Source organism: Pteropus vampyrus, unplaced genomic scaffold (genome assembly GCF_000151845.1).
Source record: "Pteropus vampyrus isolate Shadow unplaced genomic scaffold, Pvam_2.0 Scaffold376, whole genome shotgun sequence".
Taxonomy (NCBI): Eukaryota; Metazoa; Chordata; class Mammalia; order Chiroptera; family Pteropodidae; genus Pteropus; species Pteropus vampyrus.
The window spans coordinates 152,114-178,656 of record NW_011889157.1 but is presented as its reverse complement, the minus strand read 5'-3'; the positions used below and the strand labels follow the sequence as shown (position 1 = coordinate 178,656).

General features: G+C 37.1%; 1 protein-coding gene and 1 pseudogene across 1 annotated transcript in view; one reads left to right on the top strand and one right to left on the bottom strand.

The window, feature by feature from the left end:
* Positions 1 to 17,335, bottom strand: part of URI1 (URI1, prefoldin like chaperone) — a 37,519-nt gene extending 20,184 nt beyond the window's left edge. The window contains exons 1-4 of the mRNA XM_023523053.1: positions 17,312 to 17,335; positions 15,705 to 15,739; positions 6,677 to 6,755; positions 5,496 to 5,631 (exon numbers count right to left, since the gene is read on the bottom strand). Of these exons, the coding sequence (XP_023378821.1) occupies positions 5,496 to 5,631; positions 6,677 to 6,755; positions 15,705 to 15,739; positions 17,312 to 17,335 (274 nt within the window). The remainder of the gene's footprint in view (positions 1 to 5,495; positions 5,632 to 6,676; positions 6,756 to 15,704; positions 15,740 to 17,311) is intronic.
* Positions 17,336 to 21,055: 3,720 nt separating this feature from the next.
* Positions 21,056 to 21,174, top strand: LOC111731451 (annotated as a pseudogene).
* Positions 21,175 to 26,543: the final 5,369 nt, after the last annotated feature.

Here is a 26,543-nt window from a genome sequence, read left to right as displayed (position 1 = left end):
TGATTTTCAATGTAAAATGAATCATGTGTTCGTTTTCTTACTGTTTTATAACTTTACTTTCAAATAATTAGATTTCCACACAGTATGACTCTCTCTAGTAACTGGAGAAACTGTGTGTAAGCCTATCATTATAAGTAAGTGTTTTTTTAAAAAATATACCAGCACTGAATACGATGGTAATGCTGCATGGCATCAGAATTTTATAATGACTCATTCATCAGCGTGCAGGCTGACTCTCAAGAAGCAGTCGTATCGATTACACTAGGCTACCATAAAGCGATCATACTGTTGCTGCTTCGTTATCAATGTGTGAATCATTATACCTATAAACATGAATTTCTTTTCCACGTTATCTTTTAATTTTTGAAGTCTAGCGTGAGTAATCCACATAACATCTACCATGTTTTGTAACGTATAAGACAACACTGAGGCAGGCACTGACGGCCGGGTCGTCTGGTAAACAGATGATGTAAACTCGCTGCACCGATGAACACACACGCACCGTCGATGTGTTCTCACGATCAGCTCGCTGCTTGCTCTAGCTTACGTGAGTGTGAGAATGCGGCACATAAGACGTACAACATACAAAATACGTGTTATGACTGTTCATGTTATCAGTAAGGCGTCCAGCCAACAGTAGGCTACTAGTAATTAAGTTTGAGGGGAGTTAAAAGTTATAGACGGAGTTCTGACTGTAGGGGGACGCAGCACCCCTAACCCCCATGTTGTTCGAGGGTGAAATGTACATGCAAAAATCCTCAACAAAATGCTAGCACACGAGGAGTGTGGGGAATCGAAGGCAGTCAAAGTGCCACCGTCCAATGATAAGTTAGTTTTACATAACGTGAACATGGTGTCGACAGTTACCGCTCCGTATGATAGGCGTGCCAGTTGTTAAAACAGTAAACCTTGAGTTCTCATCATAAGGAGAAAAATCTTTTTCTTTTTTTATTTCCATTTCTTTTGATGGTATCTATATGAGATGACGGATGTTAACTAAACTTATAGAGGTGATCATTTCACAATATACATAAGTCAAACCTTTATGCTATGCACCTGAAACTCATACGGGATATATGTCAATTCTGCCTCAATAAAACTAGATAAAAATGCTAGCAAATAAAATGCAGCATCACATTAAAAAAAAAGTATACTCTATGACCAAGCTGGATAATCCCAGGTGGTTCACCATATAAAAATTAATCAATGCTAATACTACACCACATTAATAGAATGGAGTTAAAAAAAATTATCTCAACTGATGCAGAGAAAGCCTTTAACAAAATCCAACACTATTTCATGATATAAAATATTCAATAAACTAGGAATAGAGATTAAATTCCTAAACATAATAAAGGCCATATACGATAAATCCAAACTGACATCATACTCAACAGTAAAAGACTGAAGGTTTTTCCCCTAAGATCAGGAACAAGATGAGGATGCTGACTATCGCTATCTCTATTCAACACAGTACTGGAAGGTCTTAGCCAGAGCAATAAGGCAAGAAAAAGAAAAAGCATCCAAATTTGAAAGAAGTAAAATTATCTCTAGTGGCAGATGATATGATCTGACATGCAGAAAACCCTCAACATTACACACACACACACAAACTGTTAAGAGCTAATAAACATATTCAGCAAAATTGCAGAATACAAAATCAGCATTCAAAAATCAGTTGCCTTTCTATACACTGGCAATGAACAATCGGAAAAGGAAATTAAGAAAATAATCCCTTTTATAGTAGCATCAAAAAAAATAAAACATTTAGTAATCAATTCAGCCATGGAAGCATAAGACTTCTACATGGAAAACTACCAAGTGCTGCCGAAAGAACTTAAAGACACAGATAAATGGAAAAATGGGAGGACTTCATATTAAGATGTGAATACTGCCCAATGTAAGCTACAAAGTCAATGCAATCCCTATCAAAATCCCAACATTTTTTGCAGAAACAGATGCAAAATACGTGTGCTACCATTTGAGTGGTTATGTATATGGTGGGTTGGGAATGCACAAGATGTAAACACACAAAATGACAAGTAAGATACTGACAGCAGTGATGCCTACAAGTTGACCAAATGGATGCTAGGGACAGAAAAAGGAAAGATACTTATTTTCCAATTAATATCCTTTAAATTTTGTATCATGTCCATATATATCATTTTCAAAAAAAAACTAAGTCGCTCTCTACTCTCCCCAACACCTTACTAACCCTAAGCAACCACTAAGCTACTTTGTCTTTTATAAATTTGCCTATTGTGAACATTTCACATGAGTGGAATCGTACAATGCGTGGTCTTCCGCAGGGGGCTCTTTCCACTCGGCACGACGCTTTCAAGGCGCATTTCTTTTTCTTGCCTAACAACGTTCACATTTCGCTTCTCCGTTCATTAGCTGATAGACATTTGTGTTGTTTCCACCTTCTGACTATTATGAATAATGCTGCTATTAATATTCATGTCCAAGTTTTTGTGCAGACATATGTCTTTGTTTCTCTTAGGTATCCATATGTAACAAGATCGAACCTTGAACTAAACTTCACACCTGATTCGAAAATTAAAATGGATCACAGAGCTTAGTGTAAAATATTCAACTATAAATATTTTAGAAGAAAACATAGGAGAAAAACTTCAGGAATTGAGGTAAGGCAAAGAGTTCTTAGCTATGACACCAAACGCTGATCCATAAAAAAATAAAAATAAAAAAAAGTAATAGACTGGACTTCAAAATTAAAAGCTTTTTTGCTCTGGATAGACTGTTGGGAGAATAAAAAAACAAGACAAGATGCAGACTGGGAGAAAATATCTGCAAATCACATAGTCAACAAAGGACTCGCATCCAGAATATATAAAGAACTCTCAAAACTCAAGAATAAGAAGTACAACCCATTTTTTCAAAATGGGAAGACTTTAACAGATGAAAGAGGATACATAGAAAGCAACTGAGTACACGAATCAATGTTCCACATCATTCGCCATTACAGAAGTGCAAATTAAAACCACCATATACCTATTCAAATGGTTAAAATTTTAAAAACTGACACCACCGTGTGGCGGTTAGAATGCAAAAAGCTACGAGGACTGTCGTACCCTGCCGGGGTTGGGGAGTTATCAAACAATACGGCCTCTGTGGACAACGGCTTGGCGTTTCCTAAAAACTGAACATACGCCTGCCGTGTGACCCAGCAAATCCCGCTTGCAGGTGGTTTAGCAACAGCAATGAAAAGTCACAGTCACACAAAATCCTGCACACGAGGGTTTACAACAGCTCTGTTCATAACTGCCAAAAACGTGGAAGAAAAACTGTGGTACGTGCACATAATGGAACGATACTCAGCAGTAAAAAGAAATGAACTTTTGACACATGAACGACTTGGGTCAGGCATTATGGTAAGTAAAAGAAACCAGTCTCAAAAGGTTCCATATGTCTGATTCCATTTATATGATATTCTGGAATATAAAATTAATAGTGATAGAGACAGATGAGTGGCTGTCAGGCCTTAGGGGCGGAGGCAGGATGGAACCAAGAGAGGGAAGCATGAGGGCGTTTTAGGAGCAACCCTGTGTTCTGACTTGGTGCGCCCTGTCCCTGTTCTGTATCCTGACTGTGCCGCTAGTTAAACAAATCTGCACGTGGATTATAACTCCTAGAACAGCACGCCAGATAAAAAGTCAATTGCATTCTCATAATTTTAAAAACTAAAAAAATCTTTAAAGAGCTGATCATATTCATGTTAAATGGCAAAAATGCAGGACGTGAACACAAAGGGCAAGACACCCTCCTCAGAGCCTCCTCCTCTGAGGCCTCTTGTTGCTGCTGTTGTGTCAAATCCATTTTGTCCATTCGGACCACGTTTTTAACATGCAATGACCTCCTCCACCTTCCCCAATTACCCTGTCAAAAGTGAGGTAGGTGACTGTATGTTTGTTTTATTTCTTCTGCCTTAAGAAAAATAAAGTACTTTTTTAGTAAAAGTTAAGTACAATATGCCTAAACATTTTCTTCAGTTATTATAAATTATTTTAAAACTGCATGAATAAAACAACTTTTTAGAATTACTTTATCATAATAGGTTTTCAAACGTAATTTATATGTACATATTCTGCAAATTACTTTATATAAATATTGATCCCCAAAGTCATTATATTTGGTCATTCCCAAAACCACATTTAACACTGGAAAGTGATTTACCGAAAAGTATTTCTGTATTCTAGAGCTCTATTCTATTCTATTAAAAGTATTCTCCCATTAATATATTGTCATAATTGAGTCTAAAGATTTCTTTGATGAACTATCCATATGAAAATCAAAATGAAAAAACTTCAACAGACTATGATCTTTTCATTTCTTATCAGCTGAGCTACCCCAGTAAATAAAGACTTCCCCATTAAGAAAGCCCTTTAAGAAAGAATTATGTCCTTTCTTTTTCCTAACGTATGTACATGCTTTCTTTTAATGTACTAATGCCAAAAGAATTATCATTGCCAGAAATTATACACAGGCCTAACAATAAGATTCTGATTAGTGTCAAAAAAGATCAAAATGTGTATCAATTATAAACTTATAGGAGTTGACTTGCAATTAGTCTCCAAATATAGATCCCAGAATTTCACTGAGTAAATGAGTTCTCTAACTAGTACCCACTCATGTATAAGTGAAATAATTTCAGCTTTAGAAAACTCAGCTGTTTTCTATCTATATGACCTCATTTATGTAGAAGGATCCTCAAAAATTTATTTTCAAATGCACAGTTAACTGGAAGGTTAAAAAGCAAGAGGGGTGATGTATTATCAACTTAAGTACGCTATTATAGAAGTAAGAACACAGGTTAACACACCTAATTCTAAAATGCAACTAAGCCAGAACCCAAGCCAACTCATCCAACTACAAAAATGTGTGTACATGGATGTGTGTACACGAACCTGTAATATCACAGGTAAACAAAACTAAAGAACCATTTCAATAAAACAAGGCAGAGCCCTCAGAACCCTTAACAGGTATAAGGGCGCCATTTCAGGTAGCACCTCTCCACAAAAAGAAAACATGACTTCTTCCAAACTAAAAAGCATGTTTAAGAATGATTTTTACTTTTGCAAGTAAGTGATTCTCTCAGTTCATTGTAGAAAGTAAATTCCTTCTAGGTACTGAAGTACTAAAAGCAAAAGGTCTATGAAGTACCTAGAACAGACCAACTACAAAATATAAGATAACCCCAACCTCTAGCCACTAAACTACACGTAGAGACATCTACCTGTTGCAGTTTCTGAAAATTCACATTCTAATATGGGTGATACTCCGACCCAGATGTCCCATTATCCAGCTCACATTCTCGCATGTTAGCTCTACTCAAACTGGGACAATCAACAGGACCACAGACAGCCTGGACTAATAAACCATGGCGGGTTCTTTTATTTACAAACAGTCCATCGGCTTGGCACTTTGTGACCCAATACGCACCTACCAAAGAAACATCACTTGTAACTGGTACGTACGTTCTTTCCGGTGTTCGACCAAGCCCGCGGCCTGCTTTGCTGAGCACTTTGCAAACCAATTGTCCCCCAGTAAAACGGTGACTTCATTAGTATGAACGAGTTTTCCTGGCATGAAGGCAAAGGGGCCAAATGGTACCTATTTAAAAAAACAGACAAAAAATTTAAAATACTAAGAAAAAATCTATATAGCAGCCTTAAAAGCTCTATGTTGAGGCCTTTTTTATCTACACACTACGAAAAATGTCAACTTCACAGAAATTCAACATCATATTTAAGTTTCACTAGGAAAACCTACAGAAAGTTGTTTCAGGTTAATAAATTAACGCCATATCAAGCACATAAAGATATCAGCACATTTACATATAGCTCTCAGAGAAATTAGCATTGACTCTGAATGTTTATACTTTTTGTTCATTCATAAATCTACTCGAAAGCAAACTAGTAATGAAATACTAAATTAATAATACCTTTGATTCAAAAAACTAAAAATTGTCTCCAATAAAATAGCCATTTTTTTGTAAAGCAAGAACGAACAAATAAAAAGGATTAACGAAACTACAAAATTTACAAACTATCTGGGTCAGTATAATAAAGAACAATACCTTTACCAAGCATTTGGGCTAGTGTCATTAAGAATAGTCTTCGTGAAAAGAGAGATTTATGCAATGAAAGAGTCTAACCCAGGGCTCGTGAATGGATCACTATGCCGATATGAAGATCATTCAAACAAAAATTAGCAGTACCTTTTTATATAAAAATCAATGTTCTAGGGTTTAATTCTGCGAATTACACAACATTATGGTCTATTCCTGCTCTGGCTAACAGGAAACGACTAAGTGCCATATTTCTGTCATAATTACAATTTTCTAACACAGTAAATCTGCATACCAAATATGTCAAATTGTGTGCTAACATTCATGCCATTTATGTCACCATAATGTGATAATTTAGTATAAATCTGAAACAAAGGAAAAGAAGTAAATACTATTACTATTAATTGGTGTACTACTATAAAGTAAAACAAAACCACCCTTCCTTGTGGTGGTAGCTGCCTGATTCAGCCCATCAGCTTGGCAATTTGGGAAATGACACACATAAGGTAAGGAAACATTTTCTTTACACACGTAACATCTTTACAAGAAACAACGCACTCGTTTAAGAGACACGCACGGCGAACATACCATGATATTGTACGACAACTTATCGGGCAAGGTGCCGAGCCTCTCCTGAAGGGCGTTATAGTCGTTATCCACCTTCCTCCTGTTGACAAAACCGTACCAAATACTAACTGAATACACAAATTACTTCCCCGAGCAGGCCATGTATCATATGACAAGCTAATCAAAGACCTAACTGTAGCAATTTAAAGAGTAAAGTATTTTTTCATTTAAAAACCCCGTTTTTACGAAGGTGAGCGATGGCTTTCGCCCCACGCGTTTATCAGAGTGAAGACGCTCAGCAGCTCTGGCCTCCGGGAGCGGCGCGCGCCCACTGGGAGCGCGAGTGTTTTCCAAGGTAGAAGGTCATCTGGACTAAACAGAACTCGGCCATTAAGGGAGATAGTGAAGGAAGGTGGGCTGATGTCCGGAGGGCCACGGGCTCCAGAGGAAGGAGGAAGAGGCTTGAGGAAGCTGCTGAGTGAACGAACGCCGGCTGTGGAGCCGCGATCACGGTCGGGAAGCCTGATCAGATGCTTCGGTCCTCAGAACTCTGGCGGTGGCGAATGCAGGAGTCACCGACCGCTGGGTTACTCCTGCTACTGTGGTCAAGGTGAGAGACAATCACCGAGGGGCCAGAAGGATCAAGGAAGCGTTAACGCCAAAAAGCATTTCCATTCGGCTTTGGAGTTGGTTTCATGCGACAGTGAAACAGCTGCCTGATACGTTCATTCCAAACGACCAGAAGATGGGATTGTGTAGGAGCAGAGGTGCCGCCCGTCCCCATGCCGGGAGCCCCCCTCGGCTTACGCCCACCGGAAAGGGCCGGTGAGGGGCCGCCTTCAAACCCCTGGAGATTGGGCTCCCCAGGGGCCCCTGCCAGGGTGCAGGCTGCGGGCGAGCCGGAGCACTGCAAGTTTCTAAAGCAGAAGGGTCCTGTCAATTTTCAAAAATAACAAAAACAAAAACTCAGCGATTCGGCTAGTAATTTAAAAGAGCATGGAGATATTGTCAAATTGAAATCAAGATAAATTGTAACAGAGATAATCACTCTCCAGATAATAAAAATGACTGCTCTCTCAACATCGCGGAATCGGTTTCAGTCACTCCTTAGCTCCCCAAAGGAACCGCGGCATAATTAATAAAAATGATCTCATTTCGTCTATCAAAGAATATCACGGAACTTCACATATGCTATTCATCCTAAAAACACCCTGCAGTAGCTGTCACTTGTGGCCATGCCCCCCGGGGGGAGGGCAGCAGGCGGGTGGCCTGGGACAGTGCAGCCCAGTCTTCCGACCTCCGTCTCTCCAGCAAGCCTTTCCGTTTTCGAGGGTTCAAGGGCTTTTTCTAAATTTTCCCTCAAAATCCTTTTTTATAAACGTGACATGTCTAGTCTATTTTTTTCAGGCAAGATCATCCTTCTGGATAAATTTTTATATGAATAAAATAATTTTTAAAAACCTTTTTATCAGGCACAGGGCTATGTCCCCGAAAGAACATGGCTTTGGGGTCAGGCCAGAGGGTGAATCCCAGCTCCACCACTCAACGCACACGACTTAGCCCCAGCGTCAGTATCTCCGACGCTCAAACTGGAATGATGCCACACGATCCGACAGGTGCAAGAGAACTACAGGTAAAGGGCTTAACAGCCCCGCCTAGCACTGAACATCTGCACTGGGCATCCGATACTCTTTTTCCATGAAGCATCGGAAACACCAGTTCTAAAATTTTTAAGGAAGACTATTACCCGCTAAGGTAAGATTTCACTGTGTTAAATTCATTCAATTTGATACAAATATTGGGTTGTACTCAAAGAGAGTACAGTTAAGCAGTTACCGCTTTTGACTATGCATTTCGATATGACTAGTGTCCCCATTTAGGGGGCTTTGGAGACAGGGCTGGTATGAGCCATAAACAGGACACTGTAAACAGCTAACTTGGCACAATGCCTGCACACAGTAAACATTTGTTATTAAATCAACTAAGCACTAAGAGTTCATGTGTTTCAGGTAAGTAATTTTGCAAATGCTCAAGGACCGACCGTACATCGGCTTACATGTCTAAATATTCCTGTGACTGTTGAAAAGCTAGCATTAACATTAGCTAGCATGTGGTATAGTACGTCTTATCTGGGTAACTATACTGGGACAAAGGGGACTTCTCAACCAAACATCTCTTTCTATGTTAAAAGAACAGCAGAGTCGAGCGAAGTAATATAAGAAGTCAGTATCAGTATTCCGAATGAAGTAGATTCAGTTTTAAACTTATCAATAACCCTCTCTAGAACAAAAATGTGAACATATTGGAGGACAGTTTAAAACTGGAGTTGCGATTTCTAAATTTTGATTTTTTTTTTAAAATTAAAAAAAGAAGATAATTTAAAATGTAGCCCATGCAGAAATCCCTTTTGAAGGGAGGCAAGCAGGAGGAGCGACGTCTCTGGGAGAAACCACGGCTCGAGGCATTCTGTCTCTGAAGGCCCCACTAGTGGGAATACCCAGGATCTGGCACGTGGCCAGAGCTACCTCCAAGTGGTCCCTCTACTGTTTAGGGCTTAAATGATCCCACTGAAGGTCACAAAGCCGAAGCAATGACAAGTACAAAAACGACTCTAAGAACTATTGGGTTAGAGAAGCTAAACAGAGAATCTTTTATTTACTCCAAAACTGGAATAGGTTTTTTCCACTTTACTACTTAGAAACATATAACTCCTTTTGGGACACTAGTCATATCAAAATGCATAGTCAAAAGTGGTAACTGCTTAAAATCATTTTTTTTTTTCAAATGGAAAGTAAGACCCGATGTGGTTAGGGTAGGCCTCTCAAGCCCATGTATCATCTATCTATAGGCCTCCACGTTTGGCTTCACTTATCTGACCCTAATAGATTAGGTTCAGCCTTCAATTCTTAATTTAAATAAAATTATCCAATAAATAAGATTCAATTTGCATCAAATAGTCTCAATTTTCCTTACAGAGAATAAGAACTAAAGCACTGCTATAAAGCCTATAAGAAACTTCTACAATCTTGTTTCAAATCTTGCTAATCGTGTGCATTATATGCCTTCTGAGGAGCATCTTTTGTTTTAAAAAGCAGCAGCAAAAAAGGACCTAATAGCTACGAATTTGCTTTAATCTTAAGGATAAAGATCAGGACAGAACCCACGGAAAACACCTTATTTTCATGAAATGGTAAAAAGTATGGGAGAGGGCAAGTTAAATGATGAGCACAGCTCAAGTACTTAACAGGTAAATATACTGATGTCCACAACTTACTTTGAAATGCATCAGAAAAAAGGGGATTGATGGGTTTAGGGTGGACAGATATGTGATTAAGATTCACCTATACAATTCTTTCCAACTCTTCTGAATGTTTGAAGATTTTCATAATAGAATATTAAAAAGGAGATGGGGAAATATGAGAGTTCTCTATATTTTTGATCCTGTTCTTAAATGCAACTGACCGAAAAAAATCTGTAAAGAAAAAGTTCTAGATCCCTTGTTTGAGGCAAGTAATAAAGACTCCAATTTCTTTTAAATAATAAAAATAATAAATAGCTCTAAAAACTGAAATTTCCTTTAAATAATAAAAATAGCTTTAAATTTTAAAAAGGAATTAAAACTTAAATCTCTGATTGAAATAAGATTTTGCTAATTTTCACTTTAAAGTAGTAAGCTGGAATAGGCAGAAAATACTGACAAACATTCAACGGTGGGCTATCAGTAGTTAAGTTTTGGAGGAGCCAAAAGCTACATGTAGAATTTTGACTGCAGGGATGTTGGCGGGGAGGGGGGTGGGGGGGAGGCGTCCCCAACACCCGCATTATTCAAGAGTCAACTATATCGGATCCTCCTTCTTTGTCATGAAACGAAAGCCACTTTCCTAAGTAACTGCAGAAATGCCAACGACAGACAAAAGCACGTAGTCTTCGGAAGGGTGAGAAGGGTCTCTGCTCCACGGGGTGGTGGTGGGCGGGATGGGGTGGAGAGACACAAAAACGAGAAAGCCCAACAGAAGGCCCTATATGGACCAGTGACTGGGAACGCTGTGGTCAGTAAAATGGAGACTGAAAAATACGGTCTCCCAATTTACCCAACACTGCAGATTGGCGCTATCGCCACGGATTTTTTTTAAGTTTTAAAGGTATGTAGATCAATATTTTATAGGTTATGCATAATAAAACAACTTTTATGTAAGCATATGAAGTTACTTCAAAAAAGCACTGTTTCAGGTAATTCATGAGAAATATACTATAAACCATGGCATTGCTATGATGACATGGTTCAGTGCTTTAGTAGACAAGGAACCCCTCGAAAACATCGGAGCTAGACATCTACCCAGCCATACCATACTGATTGACCTGAAAGAGGAATTCAAAAAAAAAAAAAGAATTCAACAAATCTTCGACTGTGATTTTTAACTATTTAAGTGTGCACTTTCTTGGTTATGACGTATACTAGAAACCAGATATGCTCTTCCTTAAAACAGTATTTTTTATCCGGTTGCCTTTAAAAAATAACAAATGTCAAGAATTGACTCTAAGATTCCTCTTTCAAAACTCACATACTCAAACATTTCGGAATTTTTACATCCAAATTTAAAGCTATTCTTTCCGAAATTAAACATTTGAACAATATAAAATATCTTTTTCTATATTTTCATTTAAGTTCACTTCAAGCAATTGCGTAGATATCTTTACTACTTAAACCTCTTTTAAGATGATTCAAGGAGGCGAGAGCTCGAACTCCTGGCCAGCCCTCCACCGACGGGCGCGGTCTCCCTCCCCGCCCCGCGAACTCGAGCTGAGCTGGCGTGTGAGCTCCTCTGAGCAGCAGAACGTGGCCCTGCAGCCTCCATTCCCACCGCCCCAAGCCCACCGCGTGGAGGAAGCTGGAGAAAACAGCACACGGACAGAGGGGCCCAGCTCGCAGCAGGAACGGCCGCCGGACTTGTGGGTGAGGCCACTTAGGACAGCCCACTGGCCCAGCCGCCACGCAGCGGAACATGACGGCTGCGTCCAGCCCCATGTGTCCCTCCACAGAAGCACACACAGGTCAACGGTTGTTGATTTAAGCTACCAACTTTTGGAGTAATTTTATCAAGAAACGATAAATATGGATAGAACCACTTAGCAAGGGTATAGTTCGAATTACAGAAGCTATACTCTCAGGGATGTGGTCGTGATTTAAAAATATTAGTACCAGATCTTATTTGGTAACTTTAAAAATTAGACATCTGCTACGCAATGCAGCTTATGGGAATGAAATAAAGAATCGGAGGTAACTAATGATTGAGAATAATCTCCAAGGCAGAGTATTAAATAAAGTGTACGCTCTGATTTCATTTTTGTCAAAAGGATGAGTGTGTGCGTGTGTGCACACATACACATACACACACACGCACACTCATACACACACTCACACATACACACACGCGCACACCTTACGCAAACGATTTCTGGCAAGATTTACAAGAAACTGGTAAACAGATGTTTACAAAGAAGAGAACTGAGAACTGGGGGAGTCGGAGGGAAACCACGCGCCACGGACACTCTTTCGTACTTAAATTTTGAACTCTATATGTTGCCTAATTTTAAGTTTTTCAATTTAAATTTTTAAAAGTTAATGTAAAGTCTTTTATACGGAAATACTTCCAGAAATAGCTGGAGGCGGGGGCGGAGGGCAGGACGGGCTCTCCGAATGCAACAGTTCAGATGAAACCGTGAGCTGACAAATCCTGACGCTGAGCGATGGGTACATGTGAATTCACTACGCTACTCTGTCACCTTTCATTTGAAATTCTCCATAAAAAGTTATTTTAAAACATGAATGGAAAGCCATCGCTCCACCATGATAAAAGAAGATTGTTTAGAAAGCCATCACTCCACCATGATAAAAGAAGACTGGCATGAACACAAAACATTCAGAAATATTTACAAAGCTTTGGCTGTTTTTGTGTTTGTTTTTCTTTATTCACCTGATGATTAAAATTTTCAAAAAAGCCTCAGAGCTAATATCGAGATTCACCAAGGGCTGGGCAGGGTGTCACCCTTCAGACATTATCTCACTTGATTTTTAAGTTAAATAAAATCATCATCGCTTTGCAAGGAGAAAGCTGAAAATCATGGGAATTCACCCAAGGTCCCGAAGTTAGGGACAGGATTCAAATGTGGGTCTGTGACTCCAAATCCCATGCTTGTGAGGAGAGAATTTAAAAGATGAAAAAATGACCAATACTCTACAAAAACAGAAAAACCGCCTCTAGTCGATCGAACAATGGAAACATAGCCACGTTTTATGAGAAAATAGTGTGCGGGCTTTATAATGCCTTATTTCCCGAGGTAAGTAAAAAGGATAAGAAAAAAAGTCACGTTAAAATTTTTTTTTAATCTTCACTAAATTGAAAGCCACTGTTACCTCTACAAGTGTTACATAAATTTTCAACTATCAGGCTCCAACATTTCCTTTTTACCTGTTATTAACTAAACAAATACTATAAATATCTTTAGTTCACCAAAGTTCTTGGATTTGAATTAATTTTCTGGAAGAAACTAGGTGTGGGGGGACACATCCTACTTTTTTACTCTTACCCTTTTTTCTACAAAATTTTTACTTTCTGTCCTACATTTTTTTTTAATTTAGATTATTTTTGAAGCCTAGAATATTCATTCCTTGTCGCCTAAATAACGGATTCTTTAAAAGTGTACACACAAGCGCTTAGACATCACTAGCATAAGAATTCATTTTTTAAAAATCATGTAGTTTGCTATTCCTTATTACATTAGCATATACCCATAAAGAGGGGGAGCTTAGCTACATGAATTGTATTTCAGCCTAGGCCAACGCCAAGGGTAAAAGGAGAAGTGACATGCTTTTCAAAGCAGTATGTGAGACGCCCTTCAGCATGGTTCCAGACGCTGTTCTTGCTTCCTATTTCTCTGCAAATAGCACGAAATCGTTGTGATTTCCCCGTTTAGTGTCCGACTATGAATTCCTCCTCGTGGCAGGTCTTTCAAGCCCGAACAGCAGCATAATGCTGGCATATGGTAGGAACTCAATCATTGTTTGTGAAATTAAGAGGATAAAAATACCACGAGAACGCCACAATGCTCCCAAATAGCAATTCTCTGGCTTTCAGAAGAACGGAGACACTTTGGCTTCATGTTTTTAATATAATAAAGTAGTGAGTTCACTGGCCATTTAGATTCTAGCAATGTCAGAGCCTCACTACAAACAAACAGAAACGTCTGTTTCCTGAGCCATATTAGAAATGACTCGGAGGAAAAAGCAAATTCTAACTGGAAAGCATTATTTGAATTTTTAATGCATAAATAAGGTGCTACACTCCTTAAGATCCATGTAGGTAAATATGCTAAGCTTCTATAGTTTGGAGTGCTTTGGAAAACTGGAAATTGAGATTGAGAGTCACACGAACCCACCCTGAAGTAAATGTCACATTTCTGTCTGTCAGTGCTCACCAGACTAGGGCACTGGTATCTACTTATAAACTAAAATGTTACATACAAAATGATTATATATTTGGTCTTCATTTACTCAGACATTTATTAAGTGCATATAACGTGCCAAACACAGTAGGAGGTGCTATGCATAAAAGCACGAAACCGTGCCCACTGGCCTTAAAGAATTCCCAGTCTGACAGGGAAAGCGTCTCACCACACGAACCAGAGCGAGTTGCTATTCCCACATCTGTGTCCATCAGGACCCGCGGAGCGAATCCAACCTTTTGCTAATTCCCTGAATTCCTTACCAAAACCAACAGAGAGAGAGGTCCGCATTCATAAAATTTCCCCTTGAAATAATTTGTAAAACGGTTCACTTTGACCAAATTAGCAAGGGGAGGGTGTCTCTGTCTTTTCTCTTTGGCCAAGACTTGCATTTCAAGTTTTAACCTGGACTGAATGTACAATGAAAAGCGAATGGTCCGTTACAGAAATGCTGACAGACACCAGCAGTGGCTGCAACTACAGCATTTATTGAAAATTAATGAACTCCCTGAATTTTATTTATAAAGTGGATATTATTGGTTTTAGATGATTTTCCGCAAGCCAATAGTCAGAATGTAATAAGATGGTGTGTACAGATTACACCGAGTCCCACTCTTATCCACGGCTTGCAGCCTATGTGCGTTTGAACCAAAAAACATTTGATATACACTAACTATAAATTATTTCCTTGGAGATCTCTCAGGCATGAAGAAAAAGCCTCTTAAAATAAATTTAAAATATTATATGCTTGATGGTGTATAACCAAAGGTTTAATCTCACTGCTAAAGGGGCAGTTACCATGATTTTGCAATAACCCTGCAGACAATAATCAAGACAGCTCCTGTTGTTCTCAGAGTAAAGCCTTCGTAAACACAGCATGGATGGATTGTAATTTGATATCGCTAAGATCAACAGCTAGACCTCGTGACAACTCATAATATAAGATTTTATTCACCATTAAATTGAGCGTTTTCCTCAGAAGACATAAGAAAGTGTGTTATTTACCAAGCATTGTCCTATTAACTAAAGATTAGCCCATTAAAACAGATATGATAGATATGCTTTCTTTCTCTCTGCATTTGAAAAAAGTACAGTCCATAAAGCAAGCTCTGAGACGCAGGCAATTAATTAGATTTTTCGAACTTCAGGAAAATGTGCGCATTTCCATCATTTTTTTAAAACAACTGACTCCAATTATTATTCTATTATAAATGTAAGAAATATTCCCAAATAAAGCTATGATCGGTCCAGTTCAAAATGTGTCTCCACTTCATAATAATATTCATATTATTCTAACTTAAAAAAAAAAAAAGGAAAAAGACCATTAGAATAAACACAAATGGGGACACAATTTCAGGAAATCATGGAACATGTAAGTCCGTAAACACTGAAAGACAATACAAATTAGCGGCAAAAGCATTCAAAATGGAGATTACCAGAAGAATTCAATTACGGGTTACCAAAAAAACAGTACGTACTTTATTTAAACACAAACAGGTAAGCCCATCAGTATTTCAGAAATGTAATAAAAGCATCTTTCACTCACCAGTGCTGAATTTTCTCTTGGCAGCTAGTGACCACCTGTCATGAAAACAGATAACTACTCATGAAAAAACAGGGCTATACACAAAGCTACACAATCAGTGCATCAGAAAACTAGAACAGTAGCTTTACAGATTTAACAGCATCTCAGTTTACATTTTTATTTGTCAAATGCACGGAGATGTGAATGTTAGTTTTTAAGCAGCATACTTTATCATAACCCTCTAATGCAGGCTGATAACTGCAGAACAAATTACAGCTTCCCAGTTCATACTTTGGTACAAAACCTGCTTCATAACTATTAGATGACATTTGATATAAGATAACTAGTATTTTATACAATCTCCAGACCTGTTTTCAATGATACATATTTCGTAGCATACATAAATGTTATAAATAACAAAAAAACCAATGTAACATCCACGTTTCATCAGTAAAAAAAAAAATGACAGTAGTGAAAATATTTTATTTTGTCAGTATATCTCCAAATGTTTTCACCTGTAATTTTTATTCTGATGCATTAAAAATGAATTCAGTGATATTTTTCTACTACATTTTTAAAAAGAAATACTTGGGATAAAGAGATGCTCTGAACAGCCCATTTGTTCCCCCAGTGAATTATGATAAATTTTAAGCACTTCATAGCCAGCTTAAACTATGTTTATAATACTAAAACAATAAAATTAAGTATACAAGTTATTTGTTTCCCTTAAGAAATATTTCAGTAGGTTCTCAAAATGCTCAGAAAACAAATAAGAACACTAACCGGTAAGGAGACAAAAAGAACACTTGAATAACAATTTAAAAAATAACATTGTTTCTAAGGATTACTAATCATCTGTTTTTAAATTATTCATTAATAAAAATTTAAAGCAATAATCTCGAATACTGTAGCACCATTTTAGAGACAGAGAAACTAAGGAATAAAAGCCAAAAGGCTTAATACAAGGCTACGTGGGGAAAAAAAAAAAAAAGGCAGTATTATCTGGTTTGAAACACACTGCTCTAGTTTACTGTTCTAGATACCGATATTGTCTCTTGTGTATGTGCTCAATGTTTTACCCAAAAATCACCAGATTTGGTGGGGGAGGCTGTCACTAAATTTCTTTTATTATAACATTTAATTCCTGAAATAAATGTCTTCCTTTGGGACATTTTAAACACTAAGACAGCAATCCTGTACCAAAATACATGCTGTAATCAGATACCCAACCATACTACACATTAACTCAGCATAAAAAGTCTGTCTCAGAATGAAGATCTCTCAGTAAGTATCAATCACATAGCAACACTTAATAACAGTGGTAATATATAATAGAGTACTGACTTTACATCTGGAAGAGCAAGCCTAAAACTACATCAATCCATTTCACTGTTTCTGATTTGGCAGTAATTATAAAATAGACAAACAGAATTAAATGTAAATTGAAAAAGAAAAAAATTTTCCTGAAACCCTTTTTATAAAGTTCCTATTTAACAACCCCATTAAAAGATGAGACCCAAAAACGCCAGGATGCTTTGCAATCCCATGTGTTTCCAAGCATGAAGTGAGCCAAAAGCACAGAAAGAAAGGCCTGCAAACCATGAGAGCAGGATGTTCATTAACCTCACATGATAATCCTGTCGTAGCTGCATATTAACTAGTTACATATTCATAATCATTTACATTATTTAAAGGACCTTCGATGAAATTTTCTATGCAATATCCATTAGTGACAGTGTTAAAGGTTATAGAAGATAGTCTACTTAATGTTTCCAGGAAGCCTTTTTAATTAGTAAATATGTAAATTTGGCACATATGCTTTTTATGTTTAAAAAACAAGTCCCTGGTAGAATGGCAGGCGTTTCTGCCGTCACCCCCGCGTTCCACTCTCCACTTTGTTCTAGCTCTCTTCTCTCCACCCTACCCTCCTACCTTGCCCCTTTTCTTTCCTAAATAGTCTGATATTCAAGGATAAAACGACAAAAATCTATTTCATAATTTACAAGAGAAATTTGCACTGCCAAAATACTGTCTTACATTAAGGTCTTCATTAATTACATGGAGGGTTTAGAACAACAGAGACTTCAGTTAGGTGCTACCCAAGTGTGGGCCAGATATTATGCGAACCAAAGAAATAAAGGAAAAGGTGAAAGAGGCCAGGCATGAAAACAGAATGGGCTTCTGATGATGTGTCGGCAATTAGCCTTGTTTACGTGACTCAGAGTGCGCCTCCGTTCAAAAAACACTTGAGCCCAAGCAGTTGCATTTATATTTTGAGATATCTTTAGTTTTCTTCTCTTTTACGGAAAGTTATTTTTAAAAATTACTAAATTTCGACAACTTAGCTGCCAAGGAAAATTTTAGAAAAAATCTTATGATTCAAACCTGAATCTACCTAATTAAAAAAAAAAACACACAACAACAACTCATTTTTCTGTGTTAAATTAAGTAATTCCAAATAAGCTTACTTCCTCTGAAAATGGGCTCAGTTTAATTCCCTTATGTATTAAATAAACAAAGTGACTAAGATACTGAGCCTGGTTCTATAAGCAACTCTTAAAAAACAAAGCAAAACGACAAAAAACATTTCATTACTTTGTTGTCCTTCACGAAAGCTTTTTTTAAGGAAGATGGATATTGAGGAACAATACTAGTTTTTTAATTAAGGCTGTCAAAACATGCAACTATTACTCCTAAAGGAAAAAAGAAATCTTATTGAATCATTTTTATGAAAAGAATTGGTTAGTAGGCTTCAACAATTAAAATAATTGACCTAGTAAATTCTTTATTTAATCGCACTTACAGCCAGGAATTTATAAATAAAATATGTGCTCGGGTAGTAGCAGAGCACTAAGTCCACAAGTGGACTAAAGGAGGGGGCGCTACGAACTGATTTACCACTTTTTAAGACACATTCTCATTAAGTCTTCACCAACAACACAGTAAGTCAGCCATATGGTACTTTCTTTATAACTCACAAATGCCCCTACCCTAAAAGTAATAATCATAGAGTTCTGTCAAAATTTCATATGATAAAAATCGAGCTGCAAACAGTTCCTCCTTAAAGAGACGAAACCTGTGTTCGGAGACGAAGTGCCATCCCCTATGTTATACGGCTGCCCGAGACCTGGTAAGAGATAAAGTCGGTTTTAGAACCAGGTCTAGCTAAGCTCGAAGTGCACACTCACTGCGTCAGACAGCTTCTGACCATAACGCACCTGACGGGGACCAGAAGAAAAACATCTGCAGTCTTTCCTGCTTAAAACACTGCTGCTACTACTTCTCCGAGTCCTCCATGAACCCAGTCACACACACAAGACCTTACCAATACTGTCATAAAAGCAAATAAGTGTCAATTCATCAGTTCACTAACAAAAGTCCTTATTTCTTCCAACGCCCTTTCCGGTCAAGCAACTAAGTATGAACACCAAATTTCCCAAGCCCGTTTGTGAGTGTGCACGTGTGTGGGGCGGGGGGGAAGGAGAGGGTCGTGGGCTAGCCCTGTACTTACTACCACATCTCATCATATTTTAAGGCACTCATGATAACCGAGTTAGATGTCCAGGGTGACAAAGATGAAAAGCCCACCTGACACCTGTTTTTCTTTACATCAGTGTCCAGCTAACACCATGTACACATTCTGTTACAAAAGGTTAAAGTAACAGTTGGTAAATCTTAAAGTCAATAAAGTATATGGAATAGAGGAATAATAATTCCTTTGTTGTTTTTCCGCAGAAGTCACTTTTTAAAAATTACTTTATAAAGGAAAGAAGGAATGATTTCACATGTGTTACCATCTCCACCCCTTATTTCCACCTGTGCTATTTATTTTGGAAACAGTCCACAAGGGGGCATCAGTCTATGCGTGCTCCATGTTAAATACGGCGCCGCCTTAAAATCAGAGTGGAATTGAAAGCCTGACAGGTAAGTGTGGCCAAGTCACAAATGATACTGCTCTCGAAAATGCTTCCCCTCACTTCTAAAACTTTTCACTGTATTGCAATTTCAAATTCGTCCTGTACTGGTTAATGTATAAAATAACCACCCAAGGATTATACTAATCAGAGCTGTCCAAATTTACATGGCTTGCTTTTCTTGCTAGACTGTGTCTTCAAGGCAGATCGTACAATTTGGGATTTCAATGCTGCTGAGTCAAAAAGGAAAAAGTTTCAGTGGTGGCTAAAGCTCACTGATACTGGACATGCATTGTTATCTGACAGTTACTTAAAGGTTGAAAATAATTTCGTAAAGATCATACTGTCAATTAAATAGATGTATAAATGTCATTACCGAAGTATATAAGAAGTCTAAGTCAACGACATTAGTAAAACTTTACAGGTCTTTTAAATAAACCTCTTTGCAAAAAGGGAAGGAATTGACTACAGGTTTCCGACAGAAAAAACTGCAATAAATAGTAATAAACTGCAACAAACTGCTGAGTGTTTCCGTATAAAAATTTTAAACAAATTTACTTTCTAAAGATGCTGAAAAGCAAAAATACCAAAACTGCTACCAAAAGTTAATTGCAATTATATAGAACAACTTGCTAAAAGACTTAAATGTTCTTATTCAAAAAATGTAACTAGGATGGAATCAAAATGATCATCTAAATCTAACTTTTACATTTAGCCCAGTTTTCTCCTATACAGGATTCTAACACATTTCTCATACTCAAACCCAGTCCCTTTATACACAAATATCGGACATTTCTAACACGCTTGTGAAGATCTCACAAAAAAAAAAAATCATTAAAGAGCAAGTACGAATAGCCGAATGCATCAAGGCACTACAGAGTTACGCTGATGAAAACCGAAGAAAAGGTTCCAAGCAGCAGGGTGGAGAGAAAGCAGTGAGGAGACTCTGCCTTCCAAAGAGCCAGACGAAGACTCAGGGCCGGAGGTAACTCCAACGAAACATGGAAACCGAAAACGAGAAAATGTCTTAAAGTGCTGAAAGAAATAACTGAAAATCTATAATTACACACACAGCAAAAAGATCCTCCAACATGAAGGAAAAATAAACATTTTCACAGAGTCATGTGCCAGCGGATTTTTCACTGAAAGAAATACAACAGGTAATTATGTGACATGATGGTGTCAGCTAACACTAAGGTGGTGGCCAGCACTGCAATGTGTAAGGGTATTAAATCAACACCTGTACACCTTAAACTTACCCAGCAGTATATGTCAACTACATCTCAATAAAGCTGGCGGGGGGCGGGGGGGATGGATACTACAGGGATTATTCAAAGAAATATAAATGCATAAAGAACTAAAGAGCAACTGTACAGGTAATTTTTAAAAAGGTACAGATGAATCGATATTGATCACATAGAACAATTAATATTATTCTGTTTAAAACACCTAAAATTATTCTACGGACATGTCACCCTGAACAAGCCCGATCTCGTCCGATCGCGGAAGCTAAGCAGGGTCGGGCCTGGTTAGTACTTGGATGGGAGACCACCTAGGAAGACCAGGTGCTGTAGGCGTAAAAAATAAAAAATAAGGGATTGTAAGCAAGGTCCTTACAATCTGTGAGGTCAACCAAGGGTTGCCTCGCCTAAAAAAATAAAATAAAATAAAAAACAAAAAATAAAATAAAAATAAAACACCTAGAATTAAAATGCATTGAAGCAAGAATGCAAACAAGATGGATAAATGAATGCATGCTGTGATCTCTAGGAAAAATTTCCCTGGTAAGAAAAAACAGTAAAAAATATAGTATAAATATATAGTATATTTAGTGCCAACGAAACATATATAGTACTAAAGTACCACAGTAAAAAAGAATGTATCATGAACAAGTTAATAGAGGGGAGAAAATACAACAATAAGGTATGTTTGATTAAAGTCAAAGGAAGGCCCTAAAAAAAGCAGAGAAAAAAAGAACATCCAAGTAGGTAAAACAGGCCCACAATGAGGTATCACTTCACACCCATTAGAACAGCTATTAAAAAAAAGAGTACAGAACAAGTGTCCCTGAAGCTGTGAAAAAAGCTTAAGTCTACACTGTTGGTGAAAATGTAACGCGGTGCAGTCACCATGGAAAACAGTTCGGTGGTTCCTCCAATATTAAACAGAATCGCCACAGGTTGCAGCAATCCCCCTTCAGGGACACACCCAGAAGAACTGAAAGCAGGGACTCAGACACTTGTAGGAACTCATGTTCACAGAAGCATTATTCACAACAGTCAAAAGGTAAAAGCAACCCATATCCATCAGTGGATGAATGAGTAACAAAATGTGTTATATACATATAATGGAATATTATTCAGCCTTTAAAAGGATGAGAATTCTGATATATTCTACCTTGAAGACATTATGCTAAATGAAATAAGCCAGTCACAAAAGGGCAATTACTGCATGACTGCTCTTGTGTGAGCTATCTGGAGTAGTCAAATTCAGAGACAGAAAGAAAAATGGTACTTATCAGGGGATGGGGGAAGGCGGGGGAGTTATTGTTTAATGGGTAGTTTCAGTTTTGCAAGATACAGAAAAGTTCTGGAGATGGATGGTGGTGACAGCTGCACAACAAACTGAATGTACTTAATGCCACTGAAATATACACTTCAAAATTACTTAAATGAAAAATTGCATGTTTTGCATATTTTATTACAATTTTTAAAATCAAAAGTAAAATGTCCAGTAGAGAGGCGATAAGAGTGAAACTATATATATCAGTAATTCTATTACATAGAAATGGACTAAATAGTCTAGATAAAAGAAAAAGTTGTCCAGACTGAATTTTTAAAACCATAACTATATGCTGTTTCTAAGAAATATACTTTGAACACAAATAGACTGAATCTAAAAGATAAAAAAAGATAAATCATGAAAAGAAGCAAAAACAAAATAAGCTGACATAACCAGACGAATATTTGACAAAGGAGACTTGAAAGCAAGAAGCATCACTAGAAATAAAAAACATTCAGAATGATAAAAATGTCAGCTGACCAGGAAGTTATTACAGTCGTAAATGTATATGCATCAAATGACAGAACTTCAAAATGTACAAAAGCAAAGGTTGAAAAAGTAAAGAAAAAGATAAATATACAATCACCGTGGAGATCCTAAAACACATCTCTTCATAACTGATAGAATTGGCAAACAAAAAAAATTAACAAGAATATAAGATACTCCAACACCATATTCAATCAACTTGAGCTAACAAACATATATGGAACTCAAAAAGCAGCATTTACATTCTTTCCAAGTAAACGATGGAACATTGACCAAAACAGATCATACAGTAGGCCACAAGGCAAGTCTTAAATTTCAGTTTTGCAAAATGTGTTCTCTGATCAGAACAGAATTAAATATGACAAAAGAAAAACAGAAAATACTCGATGTTTGCAAATTAAGCAATATATTTCTAAATACTGTGGGTCAATAGACAAACCACAATAGAAATTAGAAATATTTTATATAACTGATAATAAAAATAACATACAAAATGTATGGGGTACCTAAGGTAATGAAAAATATAAAACTATAAAACTCAAAATACATATAGTATAAAGAATGGAAAAATCAGTGGCTTTTTCTTCTCTAGTAGTTTTCATCTCGAGAAGCTAGAAAAAAATTACAGAACAGAAAAATTTTTAAAAGAATAAATAGATAAAAGCAGAAATTAATGAAGTAGAAAAACGAACTACAAAGAAAAATTAATAAAGTCAAAAACTGGTTCTTTAAAAAGATTGACAACATCGATATACTTCTAGGAAGACAAAGACAAATCAAGGGGGGGAAAAGCACATACAAATTGCAAATAACAGACATCAAAAGAAAGACATCACTATCAAACCTACACATATTAAAAAGGAGATATAACGAACAACTCAAAGCCAATAAATTTTAAAACTTAGATAAAAATAAAAATTCCTTGAAAAACCACATTTCCAAAACTGATACATTTAGAAATAGAAAATCTGGATAGTCCTTTCACTGACAAAGAAATGTCTATATTTTTAAATACCCAAACAAGGAAAATACTAGGCCCAGAGAGCTTCACTGATGAATTATTCCAAACATTGAAGTTAGAAACAATATCAATGGTATACAAACATTTTTATAAAATACACAAAAATGAGAGTCGTTTTATGAGGCCAGCATAACTCTGAAACTAAAATCTAACATGGACATTACGAGAAAAGAAAATTACAGACCAATATCCCTCATTAGACTGTCGCCCCCAAGAATTCATGTGCCTGTTAAGAAGAACTCCTGGTGGCTATTGGGCTCAAATTTATAAACAGTCTAGTAGTCACTGCTAAACATGCTCTCTGTGCTTCGAGGAAAAACTGCACTGAGCCGCCCGCCACCTGAACTGCCGCGTTCCTGAGGTCTGAGCCAACCCTTACGAAGGAGCGCCCAGGCTCCTAACTCAACAATGGGCTGAAGACCTGCCTCAGCCAGTTGGGCCTGAGCAGCTATACCCTCGTTTGCATCTTCATTGACCAGAGTGACTTCAATCCCATCGGTCAGGATGGTGCTATTTGGACCAATCAAACTGAGGCTTTGGAGTCCTCGTCTGCACAAAAATGGACCAATCAGGGATGGGAGCTAGCACTCTTTGTTTAAACAGAGCTCACTTTAATATGAAATGTAATCTAGCAATATATAAAAAAGTAAACACATCATATGCAAGGGGGCTTTCCCCAGGTATGCAATGGTGTTTCATTATTTTTAAAAATCAAATTAATTTGCCATATTAATATCTCCATAAACACAGAAAAAGCACTTGATAAAATTCAACATCCATTCATGATAAAACTAGCAAACTAGGAATAAGGGAACATTTTCTTATTTTCTTAAAGAGTACCAAAAGCCCACAGAAAACATTTTAATGGTAAAATATTTAAAACTGTTCCTCTTATATACAGAACTAGATAAGGAAGCCTACTACCGCTACTTTTATAAAGGTCCAAGATCATTCAATAAGGCAAAAAATAAAATAAAAGCCTTGAGAACTTGAAAAAATAAAACTATTACTCAAACAACATGCTTGTATATATCTGTACACATGCTATCAGAATACATAGTGATTCAAATTCAAGTAAATTTAACAGTCAATACACAAAAATCAAGTACAGATCTACATACTAGCAAAAGATAAAACAGCAAATAAATTATAAAGCATGATAAAAATAATAAATATCTAGAGATAAATCTAAAACATGCAAGATGTATACACTAAACAAAGCCAATACTAAAAGAAGTTATGAAAAAACTAAATAAATAGAAAAATATACCATGTTGATGGATTGGAAAACTTAATATGTAAACATGTCAATTCTCTCCAAATTGATCTTTAGATTCAATGCACTCCAAGCAAAATCTCAGCAAGTTATTTTGTGAGTACTGAAAATTAACTCAATTTCAGGACTAAGGCAAGAAAACTAGGAAAGGTAAGCCCAACACCTCACGCCAGAAAGCAAGGTAATGATTAAAGAAGGATGGGACATGTCAAAATGATGTAGGAGCCAGCTTGAAGGGGCTCCCACTGGCCAAATTTAGGACAATCTGAGCATAAAAAAATAATGACAAATTATAACACACCGAATTAAAAAAAAAAAAACAAGAACAGGAGTCTATAGTGATACTAAAAGAACAGATGTTCTTGTTTTCAGAAAAATGCCAGCTAAAAATATAGATGTTAGAAAATCACTAATCTGCACCAATATAATAACTGATTTAGGCCAGGATCATCCGTGGCGAAGGGTGCTTGGGGCACAGGATGTTTACACTATCTTTGAGTATTATTACCACTTAAAGTACTTATTCCTTACATAAGGGAAAGGTAACTTTACAGTGCAGAGTTCTGATAGACACCCTCTTAAATAAGTAATTAGCAACACCTGTAACAGGCTAGAGTAACACGTGTTTCCTGATGATGCAGTAGGAAGTCGCCATCATCTATGTAATACTCTTGCCAAAAATGTTTAACTTTGTCTCTTCATAATTACATTCATCAGTCATCCAAACTGTGGAGCATTCTATAAGACAACTGTCATAATCTCTCCAAATACTCTTCAAATATCAATTTAATAAAGACACAAAAGGCAGGGGGTTGTTTTAGATGAAAGGAGACTAAAGAGGTAAGATGGCCGAATGCAATCTCTGCATCTTGGACCGAGAAAGAGTTATGAAGGACATTTTTAGAAAAAATTGAGAAAATTTGAATATGTTAAATACCATTATTGAGTGTCACTGTTCATTTCTTGGGTGTGAAAAAGGATATTATGATTATGTAGGAAAATAACCTTGGTCTAAAATGATACATGCTTAGGTATTAAGGACTTGCTGATGTCTACAATTAACTTTCAAATGGTTCAACAAGAAAACAAAAAGGAATAGAAAAGAAAAGAAGAAAGGAAAGAAAGAAAGAAGGAAAGGAAGGAAGGAAGGAAGGAAGGAAGGAAGAGGGGGGAGGGAGCGAGGGAAAGAAAGAAGGAAAAGGCACATGGAACAAAATATTGATGACTCTAAACTATTCCTTCAATGTTTCTGTTTTACAATTTTTCAAAATAAAGTTTTAGCTTTAAAAAAAATTAACTAACTTGGGATAGACTAAAAGGATTGAGACTCACCAATCTGGAGAGGATGGCAAGAATGATACAAGCTGAAAAGATTCTTCAACCCAAAATGAACACATCCGGTGAGAGAACAAAACAAAGCAGTTATGGTCACAGCCCAGACTCCATGCGCCTCCTTCAGCCTCTCCCCACGGGCGCTTTAGAACCATCCTTGTCTTTTACTCCGATCTGGAGAGGCCGAGCAATGAACGTGGGGTATATTCCACCTTGAAACACTGTATTATAATGTTTATTAACAACTTCCAAAAGATCAATACCAAAGT